The sequence below is a fragment of the Onychomys torridus genome, chromosome 23, assembly GCF_903995425.1.
Source record: "Onychomys torridus chromosome 23, mOncTor1.1, whole genome shotgun sequence".
Taxonomy (NCBI): Eukaryota; Metazoa; Chordata; class Mammalia; order Rodentia; family Cricetidae; genus Onychomys; species Onychomys torridus.
The window spans coordinates 18,757,681-18,772,162 of record NC_050465.1 but is presented as its reverse complement, the minus strand read 5'-3'; the positions used below and the strand labels follow the sequence as shown (position 1 = coordinate 18,772,162).

At 38.1% G+C, this 14,482-nt stretch overlaps 1 protein-coding gene across 4 annotated transcripts in view; it reads right to left on the bottom strand.

The window, feature by feature from the left end:
* Positions 1 to 14,482, bottom strand: part of Fer (FER tyrosine kinase) — a 329,360-nt gene that overhangs the window by 251,007 nt on the left and 63,871 nt on the right. For all 4 annotated transcript variants that reach the window (XM_036173166.1, XM_036173169.1, XM_036173167.1 and 1 more), the window contains 3 exons: positions 7,908 to 8,091; positions 6,283 to 6,420; positions 5,593 to 5,712 (listed from right to left, as the gene is read on the bottom strand). In XM_036173166.1, coding sequence (XP_036029059.1) covers positions 5,593 to 5,712; positions 6,283 to 6,420; positions 7,908 to 8,091 — 442 coding nt within the window. The remainder of the gene's footprint in view (positions 1 to 5,592; positions 5,713 to 6,282; positions 6,421 to 7,907; positions 8,092 to 14,482) is intronic.

Genomic DNA, 14,482 nt, shown 5'->3' with positions numbered 1-14,482 from the left:
TTCCCTGGGGAGGACCACCCTCTTGCTCCCAGCTTCTCCTCAGTTGCCAGTTGTTCTTTTGTGGGGTGAAGCCTCAGGGCTTTTCTCTGTCCACTTTGTCATGTTCATTGGTGTCTCCTCAAAATGAACAAAAGATGGTTCCTGACTATCCAAGCAGCCAGCAGCGACTGTTGAATGCACTCAAATAAACCTCAACTTGCTCTACTTCCAAGCCAACAAATTAACTATTTCTTTTACACAGTGTGTTTTCCTCAAACTATCCTAATGTCTGCCTTCTAATTCTTTTATATTTTTTCAAAGCTTTCAAGTCAGTAATTTCAAAAGTATTCCTTGAATACAGCCTGACAAAATTTTAGCTGTGTCCACTTGACCTAACTTAATATTCTGCCATCTAAGTCACTAACAAAACAGTCCACAGTACCTAAAGGTCAGTTATCTGAAATCCATTTTCTCTTCTTATTTTGACACACTAGGCATCAACTGACAACAAAAATAAATGGAATGCTGCAATACAGCAACATGTGTGACACTCAAAATGGCACAGAGCCATTAACTGTGTCGCTGTGACTTAAACTGTGCCAAACAGCAGAAGGCCACATAAGCTTGCTGTCACAACACAGCTACCTGATTCTGCTGCTGTGAAATCACCCACAGATAAAGAGTGAGTGAACATGGCTGTGCACCAATAAAACTTTACTTGTGTACTCTGATGTTCAAGTTTCACATGGTTTTCATGTGCCACAAAATACAATGCTTTTGATATTTGCAACATTTTAAAATATTAATGTCACTCTTAGTTCATGGGCGTTACAAAAACAAAATGAATTTGATTTTCAAGTTCTATAATACATTGCTAACTTAGGTTCCTCAAGATCCAAAAGAATTACTTTTCTACATAGTGAATTACTATTACTCAGTGAGATAAATATGTTTATAGTCCATTATAAAAGTCAAACAAGTTCTGATTCTAATTTCTCTTTTAAATTTACTGGAAAACACAAAGACTTGGAATTATATTTTGTGGTGATATTTAATTTGTGCTGAAATGTGGTGATATTTTATTTGTGCTTTAATAAATAAAGCTTGCCTGGAGATCAGAGGAAAAACCAAGCCATTATAAGTAAACACAAAAGTCATGCATTGTTAGCACACACCTTTAATCCTATCACTTGGCAGGCAGGGATCTGTCTGGAACTCTGTGAGTTCAAGGACACACTGGAAACAGAGTCAGGCATGGTGGCACACACCTTAAATTCCAACACTACTTAATCATGGAGGTCTGGACAGACAGACAGGAAGTGATAGAGCTGGGCAGGAAGAGGAAGTGATGCAGTTGGAGAAAGAGAACAAATCAGATGGCAGAACAGCAAGGCATATAAGCGAGGGTAGACAGGAAGTATCTCGCATTTGGAAGCTGAGGAGTTGGTAAGGTAAGGTTAGCTGTGGCTTTCCCTATTTCCCTAATCTCTCAAGTTTTCACCCCTATGTGGTGATATTTTATTTGTATGTTAATAAATAAAGTTTGCCTGGAGATCAGAGGACATAGCCAGCCATAAACAAAAGTGGTAGCACATGCCCTTAATCCAATCACATGGCAGGCAGAGTCTCTGTGTGTTCTAGAATACAGCCAAGCATGGTGACACATGCCTTTAATCCCAGTACCAACCATAGAGACCCGGAGGTCTGTATAGACAGGCAGTGACAAGGAAGTGAGGTGGCTGGGCTAAGAGCCAATGAGAAGGCAGAACAGCAAGCCAATAAAGGTACAGGTTAAGACAGGAAGAAGCTAGTTCTCTTGGGAAGCTATGGTGGCATGGTGAGCTAAAGTTAGCTGATGGCTATTCCTATTTCTCTGATCTTTAAGGCTTTCACCCCTGTATTTGGCTCTGTGTTTCTTATTTAATAAGACTGTTTAGAAATTCATCTACACCCCTATATCTGACTTTGTGTTTTTTTACTTAATAATACCGTTTAGAAATTCATCTACAAGGTTTTACTTTAGATCACAAGATTTAGCATTTTACAAAATCTTGTAGAATTTTAATATGTCATATTGATATGTGGTATGCATACTAAAGAGACATCACTAAAGATTAGAAAATACCACCACAAGAAATGTCTTAACCATACTGTTGACATTAATCACAATTACTTCATGGATGGGAATGTGGATGCTCACATTTGTCTTAGTTAGGTTAACTATTGCTGTGATGAAACACCTTAACCAAAAAGCAAGTTGGGGAGGAAAGGGTTTATTCGACTTACCCTTCCACATTGCTGTTCATCACTGAAGGAATTCAGGACAGGAACTCAAACAAGGCAGGAATCTGGAGGCAGGAGCTGATGCAGAGGCCATGGAGGGGTGCTGCTGTTCACTGGCTTGCTTTCCCATGGCTTGCTTAGCCTGCTTTCTTATAGAATCCAGGACCAAGCCCAGAGGTGGCACCACCCACAGTTGGCTGGATTCTCCCCCATAGATCACTAAATGAAAAAAATGCCTTACACCTGGATCTCATGGAGGCATTTCCTCCTGTGAGGCTCCTTCCTTTCTGATGACTCTAGCTTGTGTCAAGTTGATACACAAATCCAGACAGTACAATATTGTTTGGAAATAACTTCTGATCTTTAATTTCCCACAAACAACTGCTTCTTACTTCCCTGGTCAGAGATAATACTATTTGAAATGATAAGCAGGACTGCCTTCAAGTTCCTGCCTTGATTTCCCTCAGTGATGGATCAGAACCTGAACCTGTAAGCTAAACAAGCCCTCTCTCCTTCCCTCAAAGTGGCTTTCAGTCAGGGTTTGTCACAGCTACAAAAAGTAAACTAGAATAATGGTAGAATTCTTACCTACCACACAGGAGCCCTCGAACTGACTCTTAGCACTGCAAAATACACACACATAAACAAACAAACATACATACACATGTGTGTCTATCTTCACCTCATATCCTGAATAGATCCTATTCAATGAAATGTAGATAAAGTTTTACCTAATAAAGATGTAAGCAATTGAATCTACTACATTATCACAGATTTATTATCTTTAATTTATTGGGTGTGGGGGAGTCAATGTTTCATCATCAAATTAGTAAATAGTGATGTATTGAGATAACTAATTCTATTCTCACTATACTCTGAAAACCAATAAAACAAATCATTTGGCCATAAAATCTCTGCTCACAAGTTATTAACAGGTAGCTATTTTTAATATTACCACATTATATTCCAGTATCTATATTTTCATTCTATTTGATGTCCATTAATATAAATGATCAATCTTAGCACTAACTTCTTGAGAGTATTAATCATATACCTTTAAATATACCATAAAACACTTTGATGAATAAAGTTACTGGGGAGCAAGGTAGTGATAATAAAAACTCAGGAGCAATGGAAGCTATTTCTTTAACATGAAGCACATGAATTAAGAAATGGGATGTGCTACTGCACCTTAAGTCCTACCAATAATCCTGTGCTGTAAGCATGCTCTATCATTCACAGGGGGGTTTCTCAATCTCAACACTACTGAAATTATTGCCAGAAATTCTTTTTTCTAAGAGGCTGCCCTGTACATGACAGAAAGCTCAGCTGCATCCCTGCTTATTGTCCCCAGCTGTCAAATGTCTCCCAGAGGACAAATAAGCCCAGATAAGAACTACTAGCTTACAGATGGCTTTACTGAAAACATCCATGGCCAAATAAAGTCAGAGGCCCAAGTAGAGGGCATGAAAAACCTGTAGAACAGCTCCAAGCTCCTCTTGGGAAAACCTCTCTAATGTAGGTGACACCATGGCTTCAACTCCTTCATCATTCTGACATAGTGGACACCATGCCTTCAACTCCTTAATCATTCCGACATAGTGGACACCATGCCTTCAACTCCCTCATCATTCTGATATAGTTGACACCATGCCTTCAACTCCTTCATCATTCTGATATAGTGGATACCATGCCTTCAACTCCTTCATCATTCTAACATAGGGGACACCATGCCTTAACTCCTTCATCATTCTGACATAGGGGACACCATGCCTTAACTCCATCATTCTGATGCAGGGGACACCATGCCTTCAACTCCTTCATCATTCTAACATAGGGGACACCATGCCTTAACTCCTTCATCATTCTAACATAGGGGACACCATGCCTTAACTCCTTCATCATTCTGACATAGGGGACACCATGCCTTAACTCCTTCATCATTCTGATGCAGGGGACACCATGCCTTCAACTCCTTCATCATTCTGATGCAGGGGACACCCACACATTCATTTCCTTTAACAGTTATCAGTCCTCTATAATTATCAAGGCTTTATTATGAATTTGTGTTTAGTGGAAGGACCATGTGTTAGTTTCTTAAATTCTATACAGCAAGCTTTAAATATTTCAGCTCCCTTCCTAAGGACTAATCCTATAATCCTCCCCAACAGATTATTTGTACAACTGTAGTATTCTGAATAATAGATTAATTATATTCATGAGAACTTTTGTCTGAGTCATTAGAGGAAAATTTTAACAAATAAATTAATATACTATGCCCAATACTGACAAGAAATGAATATTTACTACCTTTAAATCCAACACAAGGATAAACATATATAATGCTTAGCAATAAATATTTCTTTCTAGTCCCTGAACAAAATCATGAGACAGCTTACATATTTAACAATATAGAGTCTTAATCATGTTTTCACAATTCACAAAGTATTTTTAATTGCCTTAAATATTTGAAAAGTATTTTAAAAACAATTAGGATCTCTCAAAACTCCCACAAAGTGTACACAAAAACAACAAGGCAAAAGAGCTGATTTAATCATTTATAATTGAATATACCTTTGCTTCAAAGAGAAAAGAATTCAGTCAGGAGCAAAATCTTGGGCTAATGTGGTATCAGTGACTACCTCTCATATAGTGTCCATATTGCCAAAAGGCCTCTAACACTAAGTATGGAGAATAAATACAGAGCATATATAAAATTTTAAAAGAATAAAGCATCATTCTAGTATACTGGCAGCAACCAGTGGAAAATTAATGCAATATCACACAAAAATTCAGACTTGTAAAATTACTAAAATTGGTGATAACAATGAGGAAAATTAGTATGTTGCCCAAAATATGTCATCTGGAGGTTGCGCTGGCTCAGTGAGTAAAAGCAAGAACACTTGCTGTGTGGTACACATAAAGACCTAAGTTCCATCCCAAGCACCACCACAAAAAAAGCCTGCATGATGGTACAACCTACATTCCCAGCACTGAGAGGCAGAGACAGGTGAGTTCCAAATGCTGTTGTCCAGCAAGCCGGACTAATGAGTAAGCTTCCAGCTCAGTGGGAGACTGGAGTGAGTAAGGCAGAGAGCGGTAAGGAGCACATTCAATGTCCTGCTCTGGCCTCTTAATACGAAGGCACCCCACACATCACACATATACAACACACAGAACATACAAACATACACACACAAGAATTGCATCATTCTAACAAAACTTACTTTTTATTACTTGCAAAACATTGAGGATTTAAAGCTAATGAAATACAATAACTATAAGGCAATATAGCACTCATTTTACAGTTATGATTTTCTAAGTACTCACATTACTTGCAAACTGTCTGCTGTTAAATTATTCCACATGATCTCATTTGCCTGAAGGCTTTCATTTTCTTCTAATAAGGAAGTATCAAATTCGATTTCTTGTTCTTTAGCAGCTGTTGTTCTAGTAAAGTATGCCAAATAATTCTAATCAATATTAATATACTATCATAATCTATCTCAGTGCATACCAAAGGCAAAATATTTAATACTATTCTAAATTATGATGAAAAAGTAAACACACTGGTATAATGTAGAGAAAACCCTAGGCATTAAAGATACAGTCATGTAGCCTGAGTCTTGGTCTCCTCACTTATAGACTATATAGACACATTAAGCCAATGCGTCCCCATCATCATTTTTAAAAGTATGAAACAAGATACATGCAAGGGAAAGGAATTAGTGCCTCAGAAAAATTAATACACATAGAAGCTCATAGTGTCATTTATTACGTCAATGTCAAGGAATACAATTTAATAGGTTAAATATGGATTTAAATAATGAAATGTCAATTGGAAGTCTTAAATATAATTTTATAGATTAGTTATCAACTTTAAGACAGTCTTTTAAAAATGAAAGATAAATTCATATAAAATAAACTGCTCTAATAAGATTATTTCCTAAGTTTGTTAAATACTCTATTATAAGAAACAGTCTCTTCATGAATAGCTTAAAAGGAAGGAAAAGGCCATACCTGTGAACATCTATGAAATTATTATATTCTGTGCTAGGGTCTATCTGTTCGACGGACATCTGAATCTCTTTATGGACATTCACTATTTCCTCTGTAACAAGGCTTGTTATCTGGCTATATTCATCAAATATACCTTTTCTGAAAGCAAAAATAAAATTGTACGTGTTAATGTTTTGGCAAGAGAAACACAGACGACCCAGAAAGGACTCAGAACAATAAACGTAAGACATCCAGTATTGATGTTTTAAGCCCAGTGGATTTGTGCAGCACCTTATTTCATGTATGTGGAACATGATGGGGTTATGTAACTGTGCAATAATTTAAACACACCATTACCAATTCAAGTATATATCTGACATGTCCAAGAGGCAGGGACAGTCAATACTGATAACTTTCTATTCTTCAATATTCTGTTAGAAACACAGGATTCTGGGGCACAGGGCTCTGACCAACCCCTGTGCCACTGTTTCTTTCTAGTGTAAGACACTCCTCAAATGTCCCACTCCCCTCTTAGTCCTGGGGATGGATATATATATATATATATATATATATATATATATGAGACAGATAGAAAAATAAATAGATAGACAGATAGATCTTAGTTCAAATTTTGTGGCATCTGTTTCTTCTCCTGACCTTCAATCTGCAGCAAAAGTTTCAAGGTTATTAGCTTGTTCTAATGAAAGAGAAGGAAAAGAGTTCTGTCACACAGACCAGACCCCCACTTTTACAGGCTGTGCTTTATAAACACTGATTATCACTGCTTTCAAGGAAAGTATGGGCAAATAAGCCTATTCTGCATATATTCAGACAGAGAAGAAACAGGGTTTGTCTGTTTCCTAAAATAATTACTTATGAATCAAAATTACTACTTACAAACTTCCCTTGTATATTACTTCAATTTCTGTTAAGGTTTTTTGTTTGGTTGGTTGGTTGTTTGTTTGTTTGTTTGGTTGGTTGGTTGGTTGGTTGGTTGGTTGGTTGGTTTTTGAGGCACAGGGTTTCACTATATAGGCCTGACTAGACAGGAACTATGTACACCAGGCTGGCTTCAAAATCAGAGGGATCTATGCCTGCCAATGTCTCTGAGTGCGGGGACTAAAAGTCTGTCCGACCACACCCAACTAATTGCTTTGTTTTAATAGAAAAATAGTGTTAGGGACAAAAACTTAAATTAAATCAAGAAAAAAATCCCACACACATTTTCAGTGAAAGAAAACTGAATCTAAAGATTTACGAAATGCTCAAGCAGAAAATAAAGGAAAAGAAGTTCATCAAAATGGCTCATCATTTTCTGCTCCTATATACAGGACAACGTGTATGTGCCTGTAACTTACTAACTGTAGTGCATTATTAACACCTTAAAAGGAGTTGGCCCACATATACATTCCAAGCAGATATTCACTGAACACACTATTTTTCATTTAAATGCATAGCTAACTGGAAGAGCAAAGTAAATAACAGATATAGTGTATAGAGGTCTATCCTTTGGGCATGCGAGGTCATGAGCACAAGTGAAGGAACATCACAGTGGTCTGGGGAACAATGCAGTTTCTGAGCACATGTGTAACTGGGAGAAACGCTGAATCGTAGGGACTTCATGATAAACAGGAAGTGTGTCTTACAGTGCTTTTATCATTTCTTCTTGCATCTTTTGCACAGAGTCCAGCAGCAAAGGAAGTGTGGTATCGTAATACTGACTCTGATGGAGCTGCGCCCCCTTCAGTGCCAATACATACTGATTATGCAGCATATGAAGCTTCATTGTAGCTTTGTCATAGCGCTCCTTGGCCTTTTCTGTTTCCTTCCCTGAAGAAAACATGAAGATAGCAAAGAGATAAGTTTGATCTTCACTGTATGCATCTAAACTGCTGTTATTTCCCACATTTAACGAGAAACCAACTCTACTGACTGTGTACTGTGTGCAGAGTTCTATGCCAAGTACTGTTCGTCAGTACTCAGCACGGAGTTCCTGTGCAGCGCGTGCTTGGTCAAAGTCAGAACACACAAATACAGACAGACCATCCTTCTCTTCAAAGGCGCTTACAGCATGCCAGGACAGCTGCTTACATGAGAATATGTGAGCAGGGAAGCACGCAAATGTTAAAGTTTAAGGCTGTGTCTAAGATACCAGCAGACAAGAGTAACCTAAGGAGGATTTGCAGAAAACACAAACTTAAAGATGCACATGCATAGGAAAATGTAGCAAAGATAACAACGAACAATACAGCCTCCCTCATGATGACTATTGCCAACAGAACACTTCTGTGCTGGATTTCGGGGGCTCCGTGTTTGAAAGAGTCCTTGATGAAGAGCGTGGCAAACTGGAATACTGAGGAAGACTTGGAAGGAAGAAGCAATGTTGCAGAGGAAGGCTGGGAGGGAGAGTAACATTCAAAAGAATGAAGAACGAGCTCTTCGGAGGTAGGACAATTCAGACTCTCCAATCAACCACACAGATAATGTTATGAATCAAAAACCTTTTGTGCTTCTTCATTATAGAACTCATTTTAAAATGTTTATATATTGCCAACATAAGTACATAAGTATATCAATTGATGCAATTTTAAGCAAGTCATAGATTTTTGGTACAAAATGAATAAATATGACTTTTACCAATTTAGACTAAAGAATATTTTTAAATATTTATTAATTTCTTCTCTTCTTTGAAGGAAGTTCTGCAAGTGAAATCCTACCCCCAGAAAGAGACCTTACATTATTTTTTTAAGTTTTATTTGTGTGTGTGTCTCTGTCTGTCTGTCTGTCTGTCTGTCTGTGCGTGCGTGCGTGCGTGCGTGCGTGCGTGTGTGTGTGTGTGTGTGTGTGTCTGCCATGTTTGGGGAGTGCTCATGGAGGTCAGAGAAGGACATCAGATCCCATGAAGGTGGTGGTGAGCCACCTGCTATGGGTGTTGGGAACAGAGCCCTGGCCCTCCAGAAGAGTAGTAACTGTCCTTGTACTAACCACTGAGCCACCTCTGAAGGCCTGTATTGAGAATTTGGGCTAAGAGAAGCTTTCCCGTGCTGCCAATCTGCTTAGGCTCTCAGTAACTACCTGCTATTATCATCTGTTTGAGAATCGCTCTAGTCCCAGTGAAAAAAGGCAAAGAAGGGGTGACATTTTTTGCAGCGATTTAGACACCATCCCCTACAACTATTCCCAGGAATAGAAAAACAAAGTGAGAACTGGAACTCCCTTGAGTTTCTCACACCACCTCTAACTATGAGGCAGAGGGACATAAAACGAAAGAATGTAAGGGCCAAAGGATGGGCAGAAGCACTGGGAAATGCTGCCTTCTAGACACAACATGGCTGTCCACACAGGAACCCACAGCAGCCATGGTTTCCTGTACAAGATCAAGACAAGTTAAAAGTCCAGTGTGGATGGGGTGGCAGTCCTAAGGCCCCACCCACAGCTGAAGACCCTTTGGCAACCGATGGCTGTTGTGGGAAGGAGTTGCTTTTTCTTGGGTATGGAAACACTAATACCTTGTCCATGCCCCAGTGGTTAATCCCACATCTATGTGTATAAGGGCATCACACTATACTCAGCAGGTTGTGTTCTCAAAGAAAAAGAAAAACAGGAAAGACATAAACCTTGGGCGAGCTGAATGTGCTAGAGAGTAGGTGTGATTCATGACACTTAACATACATGTATTAGTTATTCAAAGAATATATTAAATATCTAAATATCTACTAAAAATATAAAAATAAAAAGGAAATCAGTCTTCCTGTAGAGTAGTATGTCTCCATGACCCACATATCTGGAATTCCCGAAATATCAGACCCACCATGGACCTCTTCTAAGAAGATGAATAGAATTATTTTACAAAAGAAGTCCTACTCCACTAATTGCTAGTTCTGACACAGAAGAATTTTAATAACTGTATAAATTATTTTATAAAATGTTACCCCAGTACTATATCTCTCTGAGTCAGGGGGTAGAGGGGGTTGGGGGTCAGAAAAGAGCAATTCAATTCTGGAAGAAATTATACTACAAAGAACAGGACTTTCATACTATTTGACTATAATAGGGTATGACATTTTCTGTCATGAATTGGTACAATAATCATACAGGTTAGTAACGGTATAACTTAATATGAAAGAATGCTTATTACTATCTGATAGCTTTTGGGTTGTTTTTGGTTTTGGTTTTGGTTTTTTAATTACAACCTATTCGAAATTCAGATTTGAAAAATGTTTATCAAAATCCAATGAACATTTTACCTCAGTTATACTAAATCCTTAAAGAAGTTTTAACTCAACAGTATGTCCTTGGAATAATTTTATTACTTAGCAATGAAATTATTTCAATATTAATTATTAAAAGTATATATATTATTCCATGGAATAATATATAACTTTTCTGAGACTAACACATTACAGCATTTCTACCCATGAATATCACTATTACCATCTTTCTTGCAGAACTACAGTGCACTGAAAGCGCTAGGGGCAATCAACTGTCACGTCTTGTGACTACCTGTTCCTCCCACCCACAGGAGTAAACTCCTGCAGGAAGCTGACGTCCAAACCCAGACGTACACTGCCCAGCCTTGAGTGGAAGCTAAGTGGCATTCCACCTGAGTGAGACAGAACGTGTAACTGGCCTACTGTGCCCTTCCCGTGACCACTTCAACATTGGTGATCGTTTTGTCTTTGGCTTCAACTCACTGTTTTTAAAAGCCAGCTTGTTATTTGAAATTAAATCCACAAGACCATGTACAACTATCTAGAAATAGTTCAAGTCAAAAAAGATCCTGTCCACAGTCTACACATTTATAAGAAAACAAAACAGTTACCAATTAAGAGTAGCTGAGTATTGTGGTATAATCTGATACTTTTTGGTTTTTGTACTTTAAAAATCCTGATGACTGAACTCAACTAAATTCACACTTAATATCCCCCTTTTTGAACTATTTGTATGGGTTTTTTTTTTCCACTTTAACTCTAGAATTCCTAACTCATTTTCTTTTCTAACTTCAAAAATCATCTCTCCACACATACACTTTCCATCTGTTGCCTATTTCCACAGATTTTTAACTGCACACTACCCATCTGCCTTTGTATCTGTGTAGAATGACACAGTAAGTACAAAACACTCAACTCACTAAGGTGTTAATAATACAAAGAACAGCAGACTGAATTTCACAGCTGCTGCTTCTTTCTGAAATAGGTGTACTGTCTGATCAACAACCTAAATAGGAACATTATAGCCAAAATCTAATTACCAACTGCTTATTGACAGTCATGAATAAAACTCAAAAAAAAAAAAAATAAGCTGCCTTTGAAAACATCCAATAAATAATGCACTAAATTAAAATAAGAATTCTTCAGTAACACTTTGAGGTCTAAAACTAGATGTGAAGTTATAGTTTAGAAGGGTTTGGGGGAGAAAGTACACTACCACTCCCCACATATCTTTGGTTATAAAGCATGCTTGTGGCAAATACACTACCATTGGTCTATCTACTGTACCAGCCCTTGTCGGTACAGAGTTTTGAATACCTGCTTCACTGTCATAATTTGGAAAAGAACTCTATGGCACTTCTATAGATTTGTTTTACAAATAAATATCTACAGTCACATGGAGACTATGTAAATAAACCCTAAAATATTAATAATATATCAAACAAAAAATGGACACAAGAAAGGGTAATAAGATTTATGTGACATGGAAGCAGAAGGAGGGTTATTAGGAGAGATGGACAGGAATAGAGAGACAGAGGAAATGGACAGGAAGAGAGAGACAGAGGAGATGGACAGGAAGAGAGAGAGAGGAGATAGACAGGAAGAGACAGAGGAGATGGACAGGAAGAAGGAGACAGAGGAGATGGACAGGAAGAAGGAGACAGAGGAGATGGACAGGAAGAAGGAGACAGAGGAGGTGCATCCGAGTGGGAAGCAAGAGTAAGAACAAAGTATTGTAATAAATGCACATGAAAATGTCACAGTGAAGCCCATTTTCATGCTAACTAGAAATGAATGAAATAAAGAAAAAATTAAATATTGTTAATCTTTCACTGAACAAAATTATTGTTTAAAAAGAAACACCACCTAATGCAATTCTAGCTATATATCTATATGGTTCTGAGTAACTTGGATCACTGGTATACTTTCTAATATACCTTAAAATTAATCACATATAAGATTCAAGGTAATCTGAAGCATACAGGGTGAACAAGTTGCTTTTCCCAGGTCTTTGTTGCTGTCTGTTTCCTTAGCTGATGAGAGGCACTGAGGCGACACATGGAGTTATTCTGTGTGTCAATTAACAGCAAGGAAAACATCCAATTTTTCCTCCTCCACATAATGAAATTCACAGAGAGATTGAATTATAATTCTTTCACCACTACTTGTTGATAAATCTGTCTAATGTTTTGTAATAACAGAGTGTGTATACAACATGTCATGCCATAAACAGTATTATGAAGCTAGAAAACCTCAATTATGTAAGGCTGACATTTACAAGAGACAAGCTAGACTACTCATTAAGCTCATCTAGAAAGTCAAGCATCGCTACTATAAACTTCTGAAGGGATTACCATTTCTTGAATCATGGTACAAAGTCCCTGATGATAAGTAAGAAGTGATTACTTTCCCAAACAAAGCAACTATTTTCTACTTTATTTCCTTTGATTGGAGTAATTATAAGCATTTTATCATCTTATATTGATAATGACTGTGCTTTCCCCCAACCCCAGATGACACTGCTCAGCATTTGAGTTAAAGAAGAGAGCTTATACCTCTCCCTTATCTAAGTGCTAACTGAAGCTTGAATGGCCCCTGAAGGTCCATATGCTAAAGCCTTGGTCCTCGGTGTGTCCTGGCTAAGACAGTGGTACCTGCCCCTACAGCATCCAGTCTTTCAGTCTTTCTCTCCTTCCGGGCTCATAAGCTGAGAGGTTCGTTCTGACATGAACCACACAAAGCAATGGGGATACCTGGCACTGGGCAGAGACCTCTAGGACCATGAGTTCAATAAACTTTTTCTCTTTGTAGTTATTATAATGCCATGAAGATTGTGGTGGCATATGCTTTTTCCCCCTCAGGAAAGTTATGATTTTATTTCCCTTTGTAACCACTAAGTACCTAGTAGAAAAAATCTTGCCATGTTAATATGGTATCACACGTCCAATTTTCACCCCCTTGTTTTCACATCTATCTGTGGTCCTGGCTAGACCTATTATTAATAATCTTCATATCACTGTGTAACATGCTGTCTACTGCTCCTGTGCTCAAGACTGTAATGTGCTTTATGGAGAAACACTCATATCGGATAAGCTTTGTTTAATCACAAATTATAGTACTACTGTTTGTAATAATGAAAAATATACACTAAACAAGGTGTCATGCAAACACACATAATAAAGATATATATTCACAGGTTATGGGAAATGTGATCTTGCTTGTATGAATTAAACCTTTTCCTCCCCTAAGAGCAACAATTCATCCACTAGTCCAATGTTTTCAATGACTTTAAAGAATATAACTACCATAAATAGCGAGAGCGAATTGTCAGAGCCAAAGAGATGGTTCAACAGTGAAGAGCATTTGCTGCTCTCCAAAGGATCTGAATTTGTTTTCCAGCATCACAACTACCTGGAACTCCAGTTCCAGAGGATCTGATGCTCTCTTCGGATCTCAGAGAACTCCTGAATATGTGCATGCACACACACACATCAATTAACATGTATTTTTCAATTAAAATCATAAATTGCCCAGATTTGACCACTCTTACCACTCTTCATTCCGTCTAGAGACGGTCCAGGATGACCCGACTGGGTTACCGCATCCTTACGCCCATGCTTTCTTTGCACCCCTCAGACTGGTCCCCGCAAGTCTACCACAACTATCTTGTTAATAAGCTGGTTCACATCACTTCTCCGCTCAAAGTCCTCCAACAGCATCGCACCTCACTTAGAGGAAGAGCCAGTGTTCAGCTGTAACAACCTGAAATAACTCCCACCTCTTATGCCACCTGCTTGTCTATCACCAATCCATACCTTTCAGCAGTCAGCGCAACTGGATGCACAGGCCATTCCCTCTACCCAGAGTGCTCTGTCTACAACACTTGCTCCACTCCCTTGACCTCCTATTAAATGGTTACTTTTCCTAAGACTTCCCTAATGATCCCCTCAACACCATATCTACCTATCTGTTTTATCTTTCCCCACCATACTAATTATCATTTAATTTTT